We start from the raw sequence: 20,932 nt of genomic DNA, 5'->3' as shown, positions 1-20,932 counted from the left end.
TCATTAGTGATAGAAATCCACTATAATATTCTAATATATATGCATATATTCCATCAGTGCCCCAGCTTACAGAGAACCAATTTACATTGGTCACTTGCTGATGACTGACTCCCAAAATACTGCTCGTGGGGACTTCCTTTCCATCCCATTTTCTTCCACTCCACCACTGGCTGAAAACTGCCACCCCTTGCTACATTTTTCCTATCACTTAAGTAACAGTCAACAATGGTGCCTGGTGGTAGGGAATTACCACAGAAAGAGAAGAAAAGGAAAAAGAGTTAAGAAAAAAATGGAAAAGATAAGAAAAAAAACTAAAACAGTGAAGAGTAATCCAGAATTCCACTGGATGTGGCCAGCACTCTCAAGCTGCTAATAGGGTCTCATTGGAAGCCACGAGGATGGAGTGAATAACCTTATTCAGTCTCACGTCCCTCATTCCACCACACTCATCCCCTCTGAGGTTCATTACATTCTTTGCACATCCTTTGCCAACTCCAGAATGTCTTCCTACTTTTTAGCTCCCCAATCCATCCTTGCCCCTTTTGGTACCATTGACCCTGTCTCTGGAAACTTCTTTTATCTCACATGCATATCACACCAGATCCTGCATAGCCTTTTCCCTGAGTGAAGGCTACTACCATTACTACCAGAGACAAGCATTCCAGTTTCTACCACCACTGCTCAGCATGTGAAGGCAATCTCTGCCCTGTTACAGAGAGGAGGCAGACGTCTTCTTCCAAATGGAAGTTCTAAACAAGATTTCATAGAGAAACATTCTCTACAAAGATTCCCTTTGTAAACCAACTAGACATCATTGTTCCTTGTGATGGAGCCTCTCTTTGTAGAATCCAAATCTTCTGGATTATTCTCAATCCAAGAACTCTTAACTCTTTCTGTACATCCCCAAATAAAACCTCAGTTACCACCTAACTAGATCATTCGAATCCTCCCGCATGATCCTTGAAACTCATGATCTCACACCAACAAAATCCCAATAGTCCTTAAACTCTCCTTTGAATGCTTCTTTCCACTTCTCTTCTAATCATAACCTGGCTACTTCCCCAGCCACCCTCTCTTAATGGGGACTGGGTTTTCCAACCTTCTCACTCTTCTTGTTATTGGAAGCAGGTAACTTTTGGACTTCCTCTTCACTGCCAGTCCCGCACCATTAAAACTCACCACTATAAAGGATGTCTCCAGATCCTACCACCTGCTGCCCCTTTTTGTGGCAGCTATCCACTGTTTTCCTGATAATGCCACCTGCTTACTTGACCCCACCACTTTCTCGCTGTCCCTATCCCCTCCTGTTCTTATTCCCTTCCTTACTGAGTTTATACTCTATTGCTCAGCCCTATCATCCGTCACACTAACACATACACCTGCAATCCTTGTGTCCCCCTCCATCCTTCACACGTATCTAGTGAGGCCTTGGTCCTGGTTAAATCCACTCTTTTCCACCTCTCCCCTGCCCCTGAGCAACTAAATGTGGATATAGAAAGCCACACAGCCACTCTGACGACTAATGCACCATTACTGGCTACCTCCACTTAATTTTCCTGGTCAGCGCACCCTCCCACCCTCCAGGTTAACCATTCCACACCTTCTCTCTCAAAGCCTTTCTCCAAAACCTCCCTCTTCACTCGCAGTGGATAGGTTATCTTTTTACTTCCATTACAATAGGAGAGATCGGAAGCTAAAAATCTTTATCTTGCTACTACCCAATCTATGCACTTATTACTCTATCCTTTCTCCTATTACTGTTTCTGGTCCAATCTAAGGCCTATCCTTTATACCCTCTTGCTTGCTCAAGCACCTTCCAATCCTCCCAAACTTAAAAAACAAACAAGCAAATAAAAGTTTCTCTGGATGTGGCATCCTCTGGCTGTAATCTTCTTTTTAGGGCAGAAGTTTCTCTGCTTTCTCCCATTTCAGTCACCAGGGAGGAGTCCCCACTAAGGCTTTCCTTCCCTCCCTCCCACAGGCACGACACTGGCAAGGCCACCAGCAGCCTCCATGCTGCCGAATCTTAGGGTCAGTTCTCAGGTGCTAATGCCCCATTTTGAAACACTATTTGACACAGCTTCCAAAGTCCTACACTTTTCCTCCTATCTTTGCCAATTTCTTTCCTTTGCTAGTTTTCCTTCTCTAACCCAGGGCTAATTCCCAGGATTTATATTACCTTCCATTTATATACCCTCACCCTAAAGGGATTCCATTCTGTTCTATGACTTTAAATAATATTTCTGGAATAATAGCCTCCAAATTTGCACCTACACCCTCAGTTAGCCAATGTCCTACCAGGTACGTCCACTGTGAGGTCCCGCAGGCTTCTCAAGGTTAAGTCCAAAACAGAACTCATGACTTCTCTCCCCAACTCCAAACTAATCCTGCCTGGTCTTCCCTGAAATCCAGGTTTTTAGTTACTCAAGCTGAAAACCTGGCAAACTTCCTTAATTAATTCCCTTTTATCTCATACTAATAATTAATTAGCAAATAATTTTTAGGTGTTTCCATACAATAGACCCCAAACCTGACCATATCTCATTGCCTGCACCTTTATTCAGTGACCCCCTGAGGGCTCCCCCGCTCCAAGGGTGGCCCCTCTATAATCTACTCTTCACGTAGCAGTCAGAGTAATCTTTGTAAAAGATAAATGAGCCCATATTCCTTGATTGTTCAAAAACCTCCAGTGCCTCCGTATTGTTCTTTTATAACAAAAGGCACAATCCTATACTAGACCATGGGGCACGCTGTTCTGGACCTTACACCTCTCTGACTTCTGTCCAAGTCACCCCAGCATCCTTGCTGGTTTTGAATTCAGGGACTTTATACTCGCCGGCCTCACTGCCAGAGCGGCTCATTTTGCAGATACTCGCAGGGCTTGCCAGGCACCTGTGGCCATTCTACTTAAACCATCCTCCGCTCTGTAGAATCTTCCTCTACTTGATAATACGTTATATATTTGTTTATTCGTTTACCGAAACAGGAATTTGGCCCTTTTTTCCCCAATATAGTCTCAGAATATAGAACAGAAGCTAGAACAATAAGAAGCGAGAACAATAAGATACATAATAAATGCCTAATATATAATTGTTCAATTAATAATTGTGTTTTGTATACATACCTATGTGAAAACATGCATGCACACATGGCACATTCACTCATTTCTGTTTATTCCTGTGGCCAAGTTTGGTACCTATATTTTAATGGGTAAGTTACACATACATGACAAAAAGCAGGCTTTTTGAGTTAAGACTTCAGGTGCTTTAGATGATTGTCATCTTAGGCGCTACACAGAAAATGGAATGCACTCTTTGGCTTCCATTTCTTTGTGTCGACCTGTATGTAAAATGAGAATGATTTTCAAACCTCAGAGGCATTACTGTGCTTATTAGGTGCAACAGAGGAGATAAGCTGGTTAACTAGCTCCAAGGACTCACAATTCCCATTCAGCGCTTGTACCTGCAATAGGTCACAGCAACTGTACTTTCCTCAAATACACACACAGAACTTACACAGCACACATACATTAAAACTGATTTCCTTAAAACTCTTATTGTAGTGATTGCTGTTATTTCTCTGGTTAGAGAGTGGACTCTACCGCTGCCAGAATTATTCATTCATTAAAAAAAAAAAGGCAAACAAAAGCAACCCTCTAATCAGAGATATCATGCAGGGTAGTCTCTGGAACTGATTATTTATAGGCAGTAACTTCATGTGTTGAAAGCATAAAATCACCAAACCCCAGAAATTGTTAACCTAACTTTGGGATAAAATTGGTTTGAGAAACATACTATCTTTTATTATTATGGTGGATTTATTTTTATTCTAACTTGTTTTCTAAAAAAGGACAGAGGAGAAGTGAGAAAAAAAGGAAAACCTTGGGGGTAGCTCATTTATTCTTCTGCTGACTTTATCACTTCTCACACCGTGGTAGATGCTCCCTCTTCTTAATTCATCTACTTGTTAAACCTGAGAACAGAGGCATCTTATAAAATACTATCAAATGTGGAAAACAACAATGAAATCTAAGTTTTAAGTGTCTCAAATATATTTTTACAGGAAAACACAGTACCAATTTTGTCAGCCGATATGATCCCCGATTTAATAGCTGGATACAACTTCCACCCATGCAAGAAAGGTAAGCGTTTATTTCTTGTGTCTGAAACATTTGTGGCTGCTTTACAGGGAGCATGAGGCTGACTGGTTCCATGTTAAGGTATGTTAAATGGAATCAATGAGAGGCAGATGGGGGGAAATACAAAACTTGGCTGGGCCAATGTAGATTGACTGCCTTATCAACTCAATGGAGAAAAATAATTTTTAAAAAGTCAGTTATTTATCCTAATGTAGGAAGAAAAAAAATTGTATGACTTTTCTTCCTTTACTACATTGCTTTGATTTTTTTGGCAAGCAGAGCTACCACTTACTGGCTATCCCTCTCTCCTTGGTTATGTATGACATATTTAAATCCTACAATTGAAATATAAAACACTCTTCTCACAGGGGTGTGCATTTTAATGAAGAAATTTTAATATTAAAATTTTCAGGTCTCACTGACTCAAATCCTTTACATTTGCCTCTTCAAATATCTTTCCATCATACATACAAGAACAGGTCATTTGTTAGCTGTAAAAAAAAACACAGTTTTGCAAGGTATCCTCTCATTTTTTATGTACAGTGTTTGTCTCACCCAATTCTCCTAGCACCAAAGGACAAGATGACAACTACATTTATACCTATTTGGCTTTCCTGACTGTTACTTAGGCATAAGCCCGTGTCTTGATATGCCTATGTTAATTCGCATGCTTAGTTTTGAACACTTGGTTCTTTTCAAATAATACCTCGACATCTTCTTAAGCAAATTCTTCATTATAATAGGAACAATAACCTACAGCCTATTTTCTCAATTGAATTACTTAAATGATAAATATTCTTATTTCTTTCATGACCCTTCACCTTAAAATTTCCTTTTTTAAGCATTCAACCTGATTGCAGAGATCAAATTAGATCCTTAATTATAAATTCCAAGTGAAAAAGAAATTTTCTGATCAAATCATTCTTTCAAAAATGGACATTACCACAGGAAGACTATGACTCTATGCTGTAAAGAAACTAACTTTCTATTCCATATAAATAATTAAAATGTTCATTCAGGAGACTAAAAGCTATACACTGAAAATAATGAGGCACAACATATTAAAAGTACCCAGGCACTTTTAGGAATGTCTAATTCTAAGGTACCCCAAGAAATTATTCTAAGTTAATGTCCTGACAAACTTCTCAATCTTCCTGCTTATATGCAGGGATACTTAAAAACCTCCTGATGTCTTTCTCTTTGTTCCTTCCTCCTGGGGGCTGTTTCCTGGTTGCTGTTATTATAACTGCCATCACTTGACCCTTTAGTCAAAACCATTCAAAAAAGTTTTCCTTAAACAATATTTCAAAAATAAACATCAATAACATATTTGAAATGTCAGCATCTCATCACCCCGGCCCCCTTTGCTGGGGGCTGTACACCACGATAATTAACCTTCACGCCTTGGATTTGGGAGGCATAACTCACGTCGCGGTCAATTATCTCATTCTAGAGCCCCTAAGGATGAGAAGTATTGCTGCAAAACCTAATTAGTAATTTTTTTTCAAATGTGTATTGTTTACTTGATATTCTATAATGACTTCCTCTGAGGCACCATGGCCTATCATGGCAGGGTCTTACTTAGACAATTTTTAGCAGCTCATTGACCTGATAAAAAGACCTGCCATGGTCTGACGGCGCCCGGCAGCCACCGTTGACAGGATGGACTGTTTAACGTTTCTTTCTAAGTCATTATGGTATATCATGTCAGGTCCCTAGTAAGAGAAGTTTGTTTTTTTTTTATATTTAGAACAATCAACTCGATAGACCAAATAAAGAGCTCCTAACAGAGCAGAATGGAAAAAGGCAGCTCTCATAGCTGCCCGGTCAATCTTCCAGCTTTGTCTCTCCTATGGGGTGGCCGACCCCGGCAGCAATCCATAACTTAAAATGAAATTTTTCTGTCATTGCTGAACTTCCATTCAAAATAGCAAGTACAATCAGTTACTAGCGTGGTCTAATTGGTGATTAAACAAAGAAGAAAAACTAAAATATATGAGACAGGTTTCAGATCAGATAATAATTTTCTTAAACATTTCATTGAGTTGATTTTGCATTGTGTAGCTTATAAATCACTCACCAGAAGTTCTCCACCCCACCCCACATCCGTTAGCTGCTACCAAACTGCTGGTAAATTACTGAACTGATTGAAAATAATAGAAAGAAGTTGTAAAATGCTCTGGGGTAACACATTTTTATGGAACTGGCTGTACAGATTCCTAAGGTATCTTACCTAATTGGAGCACCCAAAAGAGTGCAGAGAACCATCCCAATCCAGCTGGGAAATGGGCGCATTGCCTCTAGACTTCCTGAGCCATGGGTCCACTCATGAATTGCCAGCCTGCTATCTATGAATTTACTGACAGAAATGATTAAATAAAAATATGAATTTAGATAGCATGCAGATGAATTGTTTGGATTTGAGTCTTCAGATAGAAGAAGAGAGCAAAAAGAAAAACTTGAATCAATAGAAATGCTTCATTGACCTTACTTTTTTAAATAAAAATAGACATTTTAATTATTATTCCTATGGAGATCATACTCCCTAGCTAGTCTAGGGGGAAAAAAAGAAACAGAAAAAGCAGTTTGGAGAAAAAAAACAAAGCATATGTTTTACAGAATATGTGAAATCTAGAAGCAAATGCATCAGAAAATTTCCAAATTTAACTATTTTGTTTCTAGAAACCTACAAGAAACAATGTGAGAAAATATTCTCTTTGAAAAATCTATTGTTTTAAAGCAGTGATGAAACTCAAAAATTGAAGCTGAGATAAAGTTGTAATAATTCAATCTCATGCTGTAGGATATAAACTGACCACCCTAAGGGTAAGAAAGGACTTGGACAGACATGGACAATACCCAGGATTCAATGCGTGTTTGTAGAACTTGTATTAGTCCTTTTTAACTTATGTCAATACATTGAATATTGCCTGTGGTGGGGTAAGAGGGCTGTTGTAAGAGGAAGAGATGAACAATTTAAAACACAAACAGTGTAATCCCATTAAGGAATCATTAATAATCTTAACTTACTTTTCCAAAAATAGCCTAAATAGCCTAAACCAGGCATGATCTTCACGTGGAGAGACCAGGCAGGGAGCATTTCCAAGAGACCTGGTATGGTAAAACTTGAGCCTCAAGCAGACGTTCACAATTGCTGACAGACCATTAACCAGTGCTTCTACAATGCATTTCATGAATTCTCACTTTGGGCAGGCAAGGGATAAAGTCAGAGACTCAGAATCTTCCCTACTGGAATTTCTATATAAAAATGCACTTTCGTCAGGAAGTGAAACCTACCCTTTTGTGTTTGCCCCCTCCCCTTTAGATCCTAACAGTGACACTCTGTGGATAAAGCTAGGAATACACATAGAGCATCAAATTAAGAACACCTCAGCTAAAAAGAGAGCAAGCTCTGGCAGGCTAACTCGCTGTCACAATGAGGGAGGGAGGGGGAGAAGAAAGAAAAGTGAGAAAATTGAAATTTATGCTAGATTAAAGGAGTTCACATTTTCAAAAAGAGATCTTTCTCTTATTCTTCACTATTAAAACTTCAATAAAGGGTTTTAATACTTGTCATGACTGATGGGCATTTTCTCTTAGAATAATACATAATACATAGGAAAACTCACCACCTTACAACCCACGTCGTCCAAATTATTTTAAAATGGCACATTAGTGAAATTAGTAAACCATTTCAGAGGCTCCGAGGCCTGACATAGAATCATATGGGAGAGAGACACTGATCTGCCCTGTGTCCCTGGTGCAAAGAAATATCTACGTACAGATTCTTGTAGACGTGCGTCAGTCTTTTCAATGAAACAGTTTAACTGAGAAAGTGAAATCACTAGTAAAATGATCTTGACTTTCATATTTCATTAGAGAGCAATTGAAATCTGGCTAGAGAAATGAAAGGAACCAGCAACTCATCTGTATGCACTTAATTTTGCAATCGTTTTTAAACCTAATTTTGGTATTTCAATGAGTTTTTACTCCTTGAGTAAAGGAAGTCCCAAATTTTTTAGGTTTGCACTCTTTTGCAAATCTGATTAAAGTTTCCTCCAAAATCCTTCTCCATATTCTTTCCTAAAATACACATATGCAAAACACATAAATACAACATTTTATTACAATTTCAGAAGGGCTTCTTGGACTCCTCAGAAGACATGGGCCCAGGTTATCCACATTTCCTTTGTGAAATCTGTCTCTCCTGCTCTTTATCCTCCCTCCTACTTTTTCCCTTCCTCTTCCTTTCATCATGGTTGTTCACCATCCTTCTGAATTCTCCACAGGACATATATTTTTCAAAAGCATCAAGAAAATAAAGAAAAAACAAACATAGCCAGATATTACTCTAAAGTTAATATTAATACTAACAATTTCAGGACTATAAAAAAATAACTGAACCATATGATCCCACAATCCCACTACTGCATATATGCCCAAAGGAACCAAAATCTGTATCTTGAAGAGATAGCTGTACTCCATGTCCATTGTAGCCTTATTCGCTAAATCCAAAATGTGAAAACAACTTTGTCAACAGATAAATGGGTAAAGAAAACATGGTATATGCATACAATAGAATATTATTCAGCCATAGAGTTGAAGAACATCCTGCCATTTGAGACTGAAAGTCATTATGCTAAGTGAAATAAGCCAGATGGAGAAAGACAAACTCTATATGATATCATTTATATGTGGAATCCAAAACATGTTGAACTTAAGGAAATAGAGAATAGGGTGGCTGTTTCCAGGGGCTAGGAGTAGGGAAAAGGGGGAGTGATTGGTCAAAGAATACAAAATTTTAGTTGTAAGATGAATAACTTCTCAGGATCTAATTTATGTATGGTGACTATAGTTAATACTGTATTGTATGCCTGAAATTTGCTGAGAAAGTTGATCTTAAGTGTTCTCATCAAAAAAAGAAGGGGAGGGTAACTATGTCAGGTGATGGATGTGTTAATTAACCTCATAGTAAGAATTTTGTTACAATATAGGCATATATTAAATTATCACAATTTATACTTTAAATATATTACAACTATATTTGTCAGTTATACCTCAATAAAACTGGAAATAAAATAAAACTGAATACATCACTATATATAACATATACTATACTTACATGGTAATAAATTATCTACACAAATATTAAAGAATTTGTTTTTACTTAAAATACAGGGGAGCAAAAGTAGGTTTACAGTTGTGAAAACATGAAACAGAGTTTATTCTTATATTATTATTTATTAACTAATTATTATTTGTGTTAATGGTCTTGATATTATTTTGTATCCTTGTTGACGATTCGTCTTTTAGGTAATGATGGCTGGTAATTTAACCAATGACCAATGAAAGTAGATGCTTAAACAATACTCTATCCCTACTTTTTCCCCATCCCTAAATTATTAAGAAAAATTTACATGCAAATAGTTTTTTAATTTTATTTTCAATTATGCTCAACATTATTTTCTATTAGTTTCAGGTGTACAGCATAAGGTTAGACAATCATATACTTTACAAAGTGTTCCCCATAGTGTTTCAAGTTACCACCTGGTACCATACATAGTTATTGCAATATTGTTGACTAAATTCCCAGTGCTTTACTTAACATCTCCATGATTATTTTGTACTTCTTAATCCTTTATCTCTTTCACCCAGCCCCCTAATCCCACTCCCTTTGGCATCCATCAGTCTGTTCTCTGTATCTATACATCTGTTTCTATTTTGTTTGTTTGTTTTATTCTTTAGATTCCACATATAGGTGAATTCATATACATTTGTCTTTCTCTTCCTAGCTTATTTCATTAACATAATACCTTCTAGGTCCACCCATGCTGTTGGAAGTGGTAAGATTTCATTATTTTTTATGGCTGAATAGTATTCCGTAGTATGTAAGTACCACAGCTTTTTTATCCACTTACCTACTGATAGGTACTTAGGCTGTTTCCAAATCTTGGCTAAGTAATCTTAGAAGTAACACTGCAATGAACATACAGGTATGTAAGTTCTTTTGAATTAGTGTTTTGGGTTTCTTCAGGTATATAACCAGAAGTAGAATCACGGGGTTATAAGGCACTTCCATTTTTAATTTTCTGAGGAACCTCTACACCATTTTCCCACTGTGGCTTATATGCAAACATCTTGATGGCTGATTTTTAAAAACTTATTTGGGTAATATTAACTGAGAGGCCATGAACATGAATACAATGCTGGACACTATAACAAACACTTCACACTTGTATTTGCAAATAACCCCATGTTGTGGATGAGCAATCTGAGGCTAAGAGGGGTTAAGTAATATGTCAAAGGCCACACACCCAATAAATCGTAGAGCGAGGCAATCTTATTCCAGAGATCAAACTATTAATCAGGATGCTATATACTGCTTCCCAGAGGTTTGGGCACTTTGTAAACACAACTTGGAAATTCTCCAAACCGTATAGGTTTACCTGATAAAAACTTCTGGGACTTCTCACATTGCTATTGACATCGCCCAAGCGTCTTAGCATCAATTTTTATGAAGACCATAATTCATCAAATATAAATTATATTCACTAAGAGACTTGGCACTTAACAATTCTACTTTGTCAGTATTGAATCACATGTTATCCTTATGAATATATAATTCTAGTAGCATCAATGAGAAAAAAGAAATAAATGGTCTAAGGTTTGGTTAAGATTTCAACCTAGTCTTCCTAAACTCCAAATTTTTGAGTCCTCTCTGAACCTTTATTCTCCCTCAGCTCTCATATCTTATTAGTAACCCAGTCTTACATCTTCCTTTAAAGTATCTTTTTTGTCACTTCTTTCCACATCTTCTGCTAAAAGTCTAATTTATGTCCTCAATACCTCACTCCCAGATTATGGTCTACCTCAGAACTGGTCTTCCTGTCTCCAGTGATTTCATTAAGCTTGCATATTTTTCTTTTGGCAGCACAGTGAGATAATTTATCAAAGAGCCTCTCTTGAAAAGAGACTAAAAAATATTTGTAAAATATCTGTAAGAATCAACACTAAATACTACATAGATGAAATCCCTATAATGGATTATATCACAGCAATATTTGAACACTATATTCAGTTCACAAAAGTTTCTCTATTTGCCATAGTACTAGGAGGAAAAGAGAGAAAAAAAGATAATTGAAGAAAAATTTTGATGATGTAGTTCTCTTATAAATTGGGAACAATGACCCTTGAAGGACCATAAAGAAAGTGAATGTCAAGATAATTTATTATTGTTACATTATCTACCTCATTTTTTACTTTGTCTTACTGAGCTGTGATATCCTTACGGGCTACCAAATATCCCAAACATTAATGAACACCTTACCAGTGTACCAAAAGCAAGATTAAAAAGAGCTAAAACAAAGAGCTGGTGACCTGCTTGCTCCTCTACTGCTACTTTAATATCAGAAATGTTATCCAGAATGGGCAATGCATATCATTAATGTATAAGGTTTCAGATTTAGAAGGTAGCTGTATGTGTTTATGTAGGTTTGCAACCCTTTCTGAAGCTGATATGCTTCCTTTCCCTGACTGACTGGACTCCTCTTGTGATTTACGGTGGGTTTTTGTTTTCATTGTAGAAGAGCCAGTTTCTATGCATGCCGGTTGGACAAACATTTATACGTTATTGGTGGAAGGAATGAAACCGGCTATTTGTCCAGCGTGGAGTGCTATAACCTAGAAACGAACGAATGGCGTTATGTGTCCTCTTTGCCACAGCCTCTGGCAGCTCACGCAGGAGCAGTGCACAACGGGAAAATATATATTTCAGGCAAGTCATTCCTCCACATTCTGTTACAAAGTTCAGTTCCAAGGCACTTTCTTGACCTGTATGTATGTTTAATTCACAGGGGGTGTACACAATGGAGAATATGTCCCATGGCTATATTGCTATGACCCCGTGATGGATGTCTGGGCTCGAAAACAAGATATGAACACAAAACGTGCCATCCACACTTTGGCTGTAATGAATGATCGCTTGTATGCAATTGGAGGAAATCATTTGAAAGGTCTTCTTTAAATCACAATAATATCTGCATGTTATGTTTCTTGCTAAGGGGGTTTCTCGTTAGATAATCGTAGTTAATTTAACCAAGCAAAAACTACGTTGACCAAATAAAATTTACTCTGTGTGAATTACCAGTACCCTTGGGCAAGCATTTATTTTGGCTCCTCTGCAGATAGGATTATTTTTGTTACCACACACATTAAGGAAATGAATAATGATATCGATAGAAAATTTTAAAAAAGAAAGCATTAATAACTGAGAAAGCACAATTTGTTGTAATGTTGAATTCAGTAAAATAATTTATCCATTTTCATCAGTTATAGTAAAGGATTTTGTCCAGAAAATTGTTTTCTGTAGTAATCATAAAAAGTTCAGTCATTGCTGTGCAAAGAAGCTAATATGTGATTTTCCTTGAAGAAAACACTTAGAATTTCATGTCTAAATTTTGAATTATCTTCTTTAAGAACCATCTATAATTCTCAAATTTTTTCTCTTTGCTTTTTTTAAGTAAAAAAATATTAAATCATAATATTTCTAGAGCCATGTCTTGGTTCCTTCCCTTCTCCATATTTGTATATGCCTGCAGCTTTTTGTAGTATGTGCATATATGTAACTTTATGTGCATTTATATAACACCGAATTTGATAGAAAAACAGAGAGATATATGATATTGAGAATGTTATTAAATGCTCTGGGCCTCAATTTCCTCATCTGAAAATGAAGAAACTGGTCTGGTTGGTCTCTAAAATCTGCAGCTCTGACCTTCCATAATCTTTGAAATGGAAATAAAGGAAAACTCTGCCAGTGGGTATGGTAGGTAAGGGCCATCTGTGCATTATTTTTCAATTAGACCCATCTTTAAAAATAGGTTAGACATAGACATTTTTCTATTTTCCTTAATACATATATACCCCTAAATGTAATAAAGACCAGATAAATATAATTTTTGTGTAAATATATCCATATTCATATTGAATCAGAAATGTCATTTTCCTGGTCTCGGTCTGCCGCTCATCTTCAAGCTTTCACCAGTGGAAAAGAATTGTCTTTACTGCTGCAACTCTTCCCTCTTATTCTTCTTCTCTTTCACTGGTGCTCCTTCACGTCAACCCATACATCATGCCTTTTCACCAATATGTTTTATATTGACATTGTAGCTTGCTGTGTTAAAATATGATTTCTTTGCACCAGAATGCCTAGCTATTTTAGGAGATTATAATATTTATGGTTATACTTGGGCAGGGAAGATTTGGGTAATAAAGTAAATGAGAAGTAGTATACATACATCAAGTTAGATTGGCTCAGGGAGGCGATGTGGCGTAGAGGAAAGGGTCTGGACTTTGCATCCAAGCTCAGGTTTGAATCCCAGCGCTGTACTTAGAGTTGTGCGGTCTTACTCATGGCACTTAATCTCACGTCTGTAAACAAGGGATAGTGATCCTCTCCTTGGTAGTTGTAACAATTACAGTCAACAAATGGAAGACATTTACTTGGTCCAGAAAAAGCACATATATTCTCATACAGTGCCACTAGACCCTTAGAACCAGGGATGTGTCCAAATCCTCATTGCAGGTATATATGCTTCAAAAATGTTTTATCACCTGTCGTAATGGTAAAGGAAAGGAATATACCACAGAGTTGCAGGAAGCACATTGCTCTGTTGTTTGAAAACCTATATGACTTACTTTATGTAAAAAGTCAGTGACCTGAAATACTCTGTCTGCCTCTTCAAAAAAAAAAAGTAAAATCTTTTTACTTTTGGGTCTACCCTCACAATTAATTTGAACAATCCAGTATTTTTTGTAATTATATTATGTGCATTGTAATTGTCAGCTAGCAAATACCTACACAATGCATTTAACTAGGAAAAAAATCATTAAAGATTTAGTTTGCTCAGTGACCATGAAGCTCCCACTTGGGATTTTTGACTCATTAAATTAAAAGCAGGGATCCAATAGAGTCCAGTAACCTAAATTGTTCTCTGTGACCTAGTGACTTCCCCAGCCACTGAGAAACTTTATCAGAAGTGGGAAGAGAAGCCCTTCAGTAGAAGTTAGCCCCCTACTCAAAACCTTGATCCTTAGTAGATACTGGAAATGGTTCACATCACCATAGCTGTTTATAAATATAATCAGGCTATGAAAAAAGTAGAATATGCTGAACAACAAATTTAAATTAATTAAAACATTGTGAGAGAGTTAACTGCTCCTTTAAGAAAATCAGTATAGTTCAGTCTGTAAAAGTGTGAACTTCAAAGCCTGTTCACTGGATTCAAATCTCAGCCTATCTACCTATTGACCATGTGACTTAGTCAAGTAATTAATTCTGTCTGCCCTTCAGTTTCCTCATCTATAAAATGAATATAATGTTATTATAACTATCTAATAGGATGATTGATGGGATTAAATGGGTTCATTTATGTAAAGGACTTTAATAAGTTATAAAATGCTTGCTTTAACTGTAATTATTTTAAACCTTTTAAAAGAGCTTTAAGAAACCATTGTTTAATAAGAACTACCCCCATGTAATCAACCAATGACATCTAGTCATGTATTTTTGCTTTGAATTTATCTGAAACACCAGAGTTGGGTTGTTGGTTTGTTTTGGGTCTTTCTGACATATCTCTTAATTTCACCAGTAGATTTATACATTTGTGCCTTAAAGACACAATTATCTGCTTTTTTGGCTTTAGACCTTTTTTTTTTTTTTAAAGAAGTCCTAGCCTTAAACTGGGACCATGAGAGTTTATTCTTTGTAATTCCATCTTGTTATGTCACTAGGTTTCTCCCACCTTGATGTAATGCTCGTGGAATGCTATGACCCAAAAGGTGACCAGTGGAATATTCTCCAAACTCCCATTTTGGAGGGTCGAAGCGGTCCTGGCTGTGCGGTGCTCGATGATAGCATTTACCTTGTGGGAGGCTACAGCTGGAGCATGGTATGTCCCCATTCTGAACTGCTCCTCCTCCTTTTTGTTCCTGCTTACTTTTTGTTTCCCTCAAAATGTGTTATCAGCCACGCATGTACCTTTTAAGAGTATCATGCTTATGTGCAAACAGCAAATTACTTTAAGTAATAGAAGCAGGGTGGTTGCTGTGGAGCTGGTGTGCTCTCTGAACAACTGTATCATAAAATGAGTTAGGTCTCTGGTTCTCTTCCTTCCCTGTGCTTCTGCAATTATGTCTTTCCAACTAAGAGTTAGGCCAAGTGGTTTTACCAATGTTCTCTTGAAATTGTTCGAAATGGAGAGCCTGAGAAGTTCCTGACCAGTAATGTATGAAAATGGAAATCAGTTATTCAGTATCTACAAATTCTATTTAGGATATGTAATTGGCCATTGTGTTTCACTTTTCCCCCCTCTTTAGCATTAAAATTTCCAAACATCCACCAAAATTGAGAGTACAATGGGCCTTTGTTAGCACATCATCCAACTTCAACATCCATCAGCATTTTGCCATACTTCATTTATCCTTCCTTTAAAAAATTCTTACTGAAGCAATTTGAAGCAAATTCTAGACATCATATATGATTTTACCCTAAATGTGTCAGTATTTATCTTTTAAAAAAATCATTTCATTTGTGTAAGCACACTGTCATTATCACACCAAATTAACAATAATTTCTTCATATCCTATCTATATTTAAACTCTTATTCATTGGAAAAAGATGTATTTTTCAAATCAGTATATTAAAACAAGTCTCATTTGTATTAGTTATTACCTCTGACACATTTCCTGCAGACTGGAACGTTACCCCTGTCCCATTTCTTGTTCCATGCCATTGACTTGTTGAAAAAGTAGGGTCAATTATCATATCAAATATCCAGCACTCTGCAATTAGCTAATGACTTCCTTGTGGTGTCATTTAAAATCGTCTTGTCCCCCCATTTCCTATAGACAGGAAGTTAGAGATAAGAGCTGAAGTCCAGCTGTTCTCTTTTAAAAAACATTGTTATTTATTTTTGGCAAAAAGCGCTTGAGGAAGTGGCTCTATAGTTCAAATCACTTCACATCAGGAGACACGTTGCGTATAGTAGTCTACATAATCACTTTTTAAATGATGACAGTTTCCCTTTTCTTATTTCTATGCATTGCTTTTGTAAGATTAATCTGCGGTTTTAATAACATGAGTTTTATTTCTTTGGCATCAAGTAAGTTTGTTTTATTAAATTCGGGAGGAGCTTTAAACAGCTATTAATTATATGGAGGCAAGTATGTATTGACATATATAACTAGCTATTTGTACATTTGCCTGTTTGCTGGCACAAATCACTAGCCGCCGGAATACACGTGTTTGGTACCGGACACCAGGAGTACACTTTCAGAAAATGATTGTTAGTTTGGTAGGGAATTTTGTTTGTTGCCTGTAATAAAAAGAAAGCTGCTTTAGTCCGGGAAGGGAACTGTTATACAAGCACTAACCCCAGAGATTGACAAAGGAAAAAACATTTTCTGTTTGTTTGTTTCTACGTGGCCTCTTGAAAATAAATAAATCATGTGGCTTCTTGCACATAAATAAATCAGTGTGCAAAGAAATCGGCAAGCTTTTATTTCCAGTTTATTCTAAAATGGTTTTGAATCCCAGCTCTAATTCTCTCTACAGTAGTAAAATAAAATTGGAAACATGAGGCAACAATCTAAAATCCAATTTATTTCAATTATTTGACTATTTAAGGTGAATTTTCTAAAACTTAAACCAGCAGGGTAATTTCTAATTTTTTTGGTAAATTATTTTAAGGGATTTGTTGATCACTTAGGATGTTCCAGGCACTTGAGTTTTATTATTAGTCACACAGCAGATTTAAAATCACAGCAGATTTTAAAATCTTGTCACTCTCAAATTTCACTTTGGATTAAAACAGTTTAAAATCCATTGCTTTCATTTCGAAGTTTTTAAACAAAAGCTGAGTATCGATACTGTCTTTGCAAGGTAAATGTCATGAATAAGGTTGCCATTGCATTTGTCTGAATTATCTTCCCTAAATGTTCCCTGTTCTACCGTTACAGGGGGCCTACAAGTCATCTACAATATGCTATTGTCCAGAAAAAGGCTCCTGGACAGAACTGGAAGGAGATGTAGCAGAACCACTGGCAGGCCCGGCCTGTGCCACTGTTGTCCTGCCCGCCTGTGTACCTTACAATAAATAACACCAGGAACCCTGGAATAAACAGTATTCCATTCTAGGAAATAATGACGGGTGACATCACTCTTAGAACTAGGAACAGAGCGTTTGAATGGTACAACTGCCGAAACCCACCTTTGGTTGCTGATGACTTACAAGTAACTGCAAAAGAAAAAGACCTGTTCTTAAACAGATACTGTCTGTAACTCAGATCACAGCAAACTTCCCGTGGTGACAAACTCCATTTCAGACTGGTTTTAACTTGTCCCAGCTTTACAAAAACTCCTCCTGTGGATCTTAACTTTCAAAAGGAGAAAGATAAAATACAGAAGAGCGCCCTCAGAGAGACCTAAGATCAGTATTGTGCATTGTAGTCTACCTGCATGTGATCTATGTTGAAGTTTTGGGGATATTGTGTTCATGGATGATTCAAAACGGGACCCACTGAAATACTTCCCCTGCATTCCAGAAATTGCCACTTCATTTTATATTCCTAACCTGTGGCTATTCACAGACTCCATAGGCAACAGAGTTATAGAAAATCACATAAGATTAAAGAGAAACACTTTCATTTCCATATAACTTTATTTCATATACCTTCTGCCCCTTACAGCCTCGTGGGATCAGAGATGAGAAAGATGCTGGGTCTTACAGCAATTGCTTTCTTCCCTGTAGCCTCCATGCTAGCCAAAGTCATCATTTCTGCATCCTCAATTTTATCTGAAAGATTAAAACAAAATACACTGTCACTCTTCAGATCATGGAGGCTTTCTCACTTTTTCTGCAGTATATAAATAAGTAGTGAACACACCTGTTATTTGCTTCAAACAATGGGATTGTCAGGCAGTCGTACAATATTGTGTTTTCTGTTGGATGACATATCTGACCCAAACAACCCACAGTAAAAACTGGGAGGTTGCTTTCAGTAATTTGGGAACAGAAAGAAGACCTAATTCCTTTTAACTACGGTCCTAGTTGTCCCTCTGTCCCTAAAACACACAATTTAAAATGGCCACAGGAGCAAATTATAGCTCCTAACAAATACTTCCCCTTCTTCCTTACCCTGGCTCTAGATACAGCTTTAGATTTGGCTCTAGGAAAAGCAATGACTTATCCTAATTATTCCCCCAACTCATCACATATGTTTGTTATCACCAGAGACGCCTGAGCCCATTTGAGCGAGCAATTGCTAGTTGTCTTTAGAAGCCTGAGAAATGTAGGATCTGAAGAGCAGGAGAGTATGAGATCACCTGAGTGTGGCCAGTCAAAAGAACCAAACTAGCAGGAATAGGAATTTGATTTTCAAGCTCTTCAGATCTGAAACAACATCTGTTACGAGTACATAAAAAATCCTAAAGTACTTCTTTAATCACCCAGAGATGTTGTTGAATCCCTCAACAAATGTGTCATTCAAAACACCACCACGGGGGAAGCCACAGATTAAAAATGCCTGGCGATAAGCTTCGCTGCGGAACACGCCAAGATGGACAGGTGTCCTGAAATCCAATGCCCTTTCCACAGTCAAGTGCAATCTTCGTTGTTTTTGTATTTATTTGTATGTTCAGATCCAAAGGATCCGTTGTAAAAAATATATATATAAATATATATCCAGTGCAATTAACTTTCATTTCTTTTTCCTTGAAAGCATATGAATATAGAGAGAGAGAGAAAAGTTACAGTACTTTGCGGGAACATCCCAGCTGACATCGCAAAGAGAACAAGGTCTGCTTCAAAACCTTTTACCACCAACTGTCACCGTTGAGTCTGAATGTCTCAGTTTATATGAGGATATTTGCTTTCCTTAGGCTGGTTCTTCATTTATTTTTTATTTCTAGCCAAAATAAATAAAAACATTTATGAGAACTATAAGTAAAGCTTTCTGTATTTCAGAAAGACACAACTATTAGAAAGTGAAACATGAATAAATAAGTCACAGAAGATGTAAATTTTGTACAGTATTAGAATGTGTAAATGAAGCTTGCTTGGAAGGGGAAAACTTTAAATAAAAACTTTATGTACTAATTCAACTGTCTCTCATATTTCTACTTATAAAGCCTATGTATAAATCTCTACATTGAATTGCTTAAATGTTTATAATATACAAAGGCCTAAATATTTTTTTTTATTCTGCAGTATATTTTACAAGTTTATTTAGCTTCCTAGCAACATATAAATGTATACAGTATGGACGATGCTAAAAATTATGGGATGCTTCAGGGAAAATGTTGTGAGTTGAATCTGATTTTTCCACTGTAAGACTGTTACAGTAAGGCATAACTTGTCCCAGATCTAATAGCTAAGTACTTACAGAAATTATGAGAAGCACCATATATATTAAATAATACTTGTATACTTTCTAAAGAATAAGTGAGCCACACATTTAATTTTTTAAAGATTTTTTAAACTTATTTTTAGAGAGAGGAAGGGAGGGAGAAACATCAGGAGAAGCAGATCGGTTGCCTCTTGCACACACCCCAACCAGGGACTGGCCCACAACCCCGACATGTGCCCTGACCAGGAATCGAACCAATGACCTTTTGCTATGAGGGATGATGCACAACAACTGAGCCATGCTGGTCAAGGCAAGAATAAGTGAACCACACATTTAATTAGATAAATTCCCTAAATACATTTAATTTTATTTTCTTTGTTAAAAAAAAATCTGAAAAAGGTTGTAGGGTAAGGAAAGAGGCTGTGGGAGACAATGGGAGAAAGTGAGGCATGTAGCTGATGGTGGTAGTTGGGCAGCCTACCAAGTAAAGAGTTACGAAGTGTTGGAAGCTACTTCCTGAAGCTTGTAATCTAGAAAGAATCTACTTTAATGCTTCCCATTTAAATCTACCATTATTGGGGATTAAACTCACAAAGGATTATTTGATCCTTCCTAGTATTTCATGGAACAAGAGTAGTGAGATTTCTGTCTTCTTCCCCTGAACCTTCACCCCTCAACGCTAGCGTGGCATACTAAAAGAAGGCCCCTCTCTATGGTAGCCTCTGTTACCACCTTCTCCAGATTATTCGATGGCTGGTTGTTCTTGAAGGGCTTCTTCTAAATGCCCTGAGTCTCCAAGAGCTCTAGTGCTGACCAGCTATCAAGAGCAATTAAGTGAATATAATTTTTTCCTTAATCCCAAGCAACCACCTACTTTAAGTCCATAACTAAACTGGCTAAAACTGGGAGAGTGAGCATAGGGACCAGGGCTTTTAATTAATTGATTGTGTCTGCAGACTTAAAGTTATTACCTGCATTTTCTCCACCTATTAAAACCAAATTTTCCCAGCTGCTTGACACTTACATCACTTAACATATTGTCAAAATTATTAACATTGTAAGTATCAAGTATTTATTGAATATATCCCAAAAGACAACACATAAATGCCAGAGTTCTCATTAAGTTGGGCTCTCCAGGTCAAAATATTTTTAAGATGAATGACTAAATGGGCCAAAATAGGATCAGTAAGTATCCCAAAGCCAATTAATACACATTAGTGGGTATGTTGATAGACTGAATTCCTACAGATAGGGTAGCAGGAAGATTCTGACTGATCAAGCATGACTTCCTAGAAGAACCTGACTAGAGGATGTTGAACTTTGATAGAAAATAAAATGGCAATGAGAGGCAAAAAAGCCACACTAAGAAAATATCCAAATAGGGTGTTT

The 20,932-nt window shown here is 36.9% G+C and overlaps 1 protein-coding gene across 1 annotated transcript in view; it reads left to right on the top strand.

Annotated features, from left to right (window-relative positions):
• Positions 1-17,296, top strand: part of KLHL14 (kelch like family member 14) — a 90,522-nt gene extending 73,226 nt beyond the window's left edge. The window contains exons 4-8 of the mRNA XM_054583850.1: positions 4,063-4,141; positions 11,722-11,912; positions 11,992-12,150; positions 14,930-15,087; positions 17,156-17,296. Of these exons, the coding sequence (XP_054439825.1) occupies positions 4,063-4,141; positions 11,722-11,912; positions 11,992-12,150; positions 14,930-15,087; positions 17,156-17,296 (728 nt within the window). The remainder of the gene's footprint in view (positions 1-4,062; positions 4,142-11,721; positions 11,913-11,991; positions 12,151-14,929; positions 15,088-17,155) is intronic.
• Positions 17,297-20,932: the final 3,636 nt, after the last annotated feature.

The sequence above is a fragment of the Pteronotus mesoamericanus genome, unplaced genomic scaffold, assembly GCF_021234165.1.
Source record: "Pteronotus mesoamericanus isolate MK-2021 breed Mesoamerican mustached bat unplaced genomic scaffold, CSHL_Meso_final contig_74, whole genome shotgun sequence".
NCBI classification, from domain to species: Eukaryota; Metazoa; Chordata; class Mammalia; order Chiroptera; family Mormoopidae; genus Pteronotus; species Pteronotus mesoamericanus.
The sequence above is the reverse complement of the archived record's forward strand: the minus strand, read 5'-3'. Positions and strand labels throughout refer to the sequence as shown.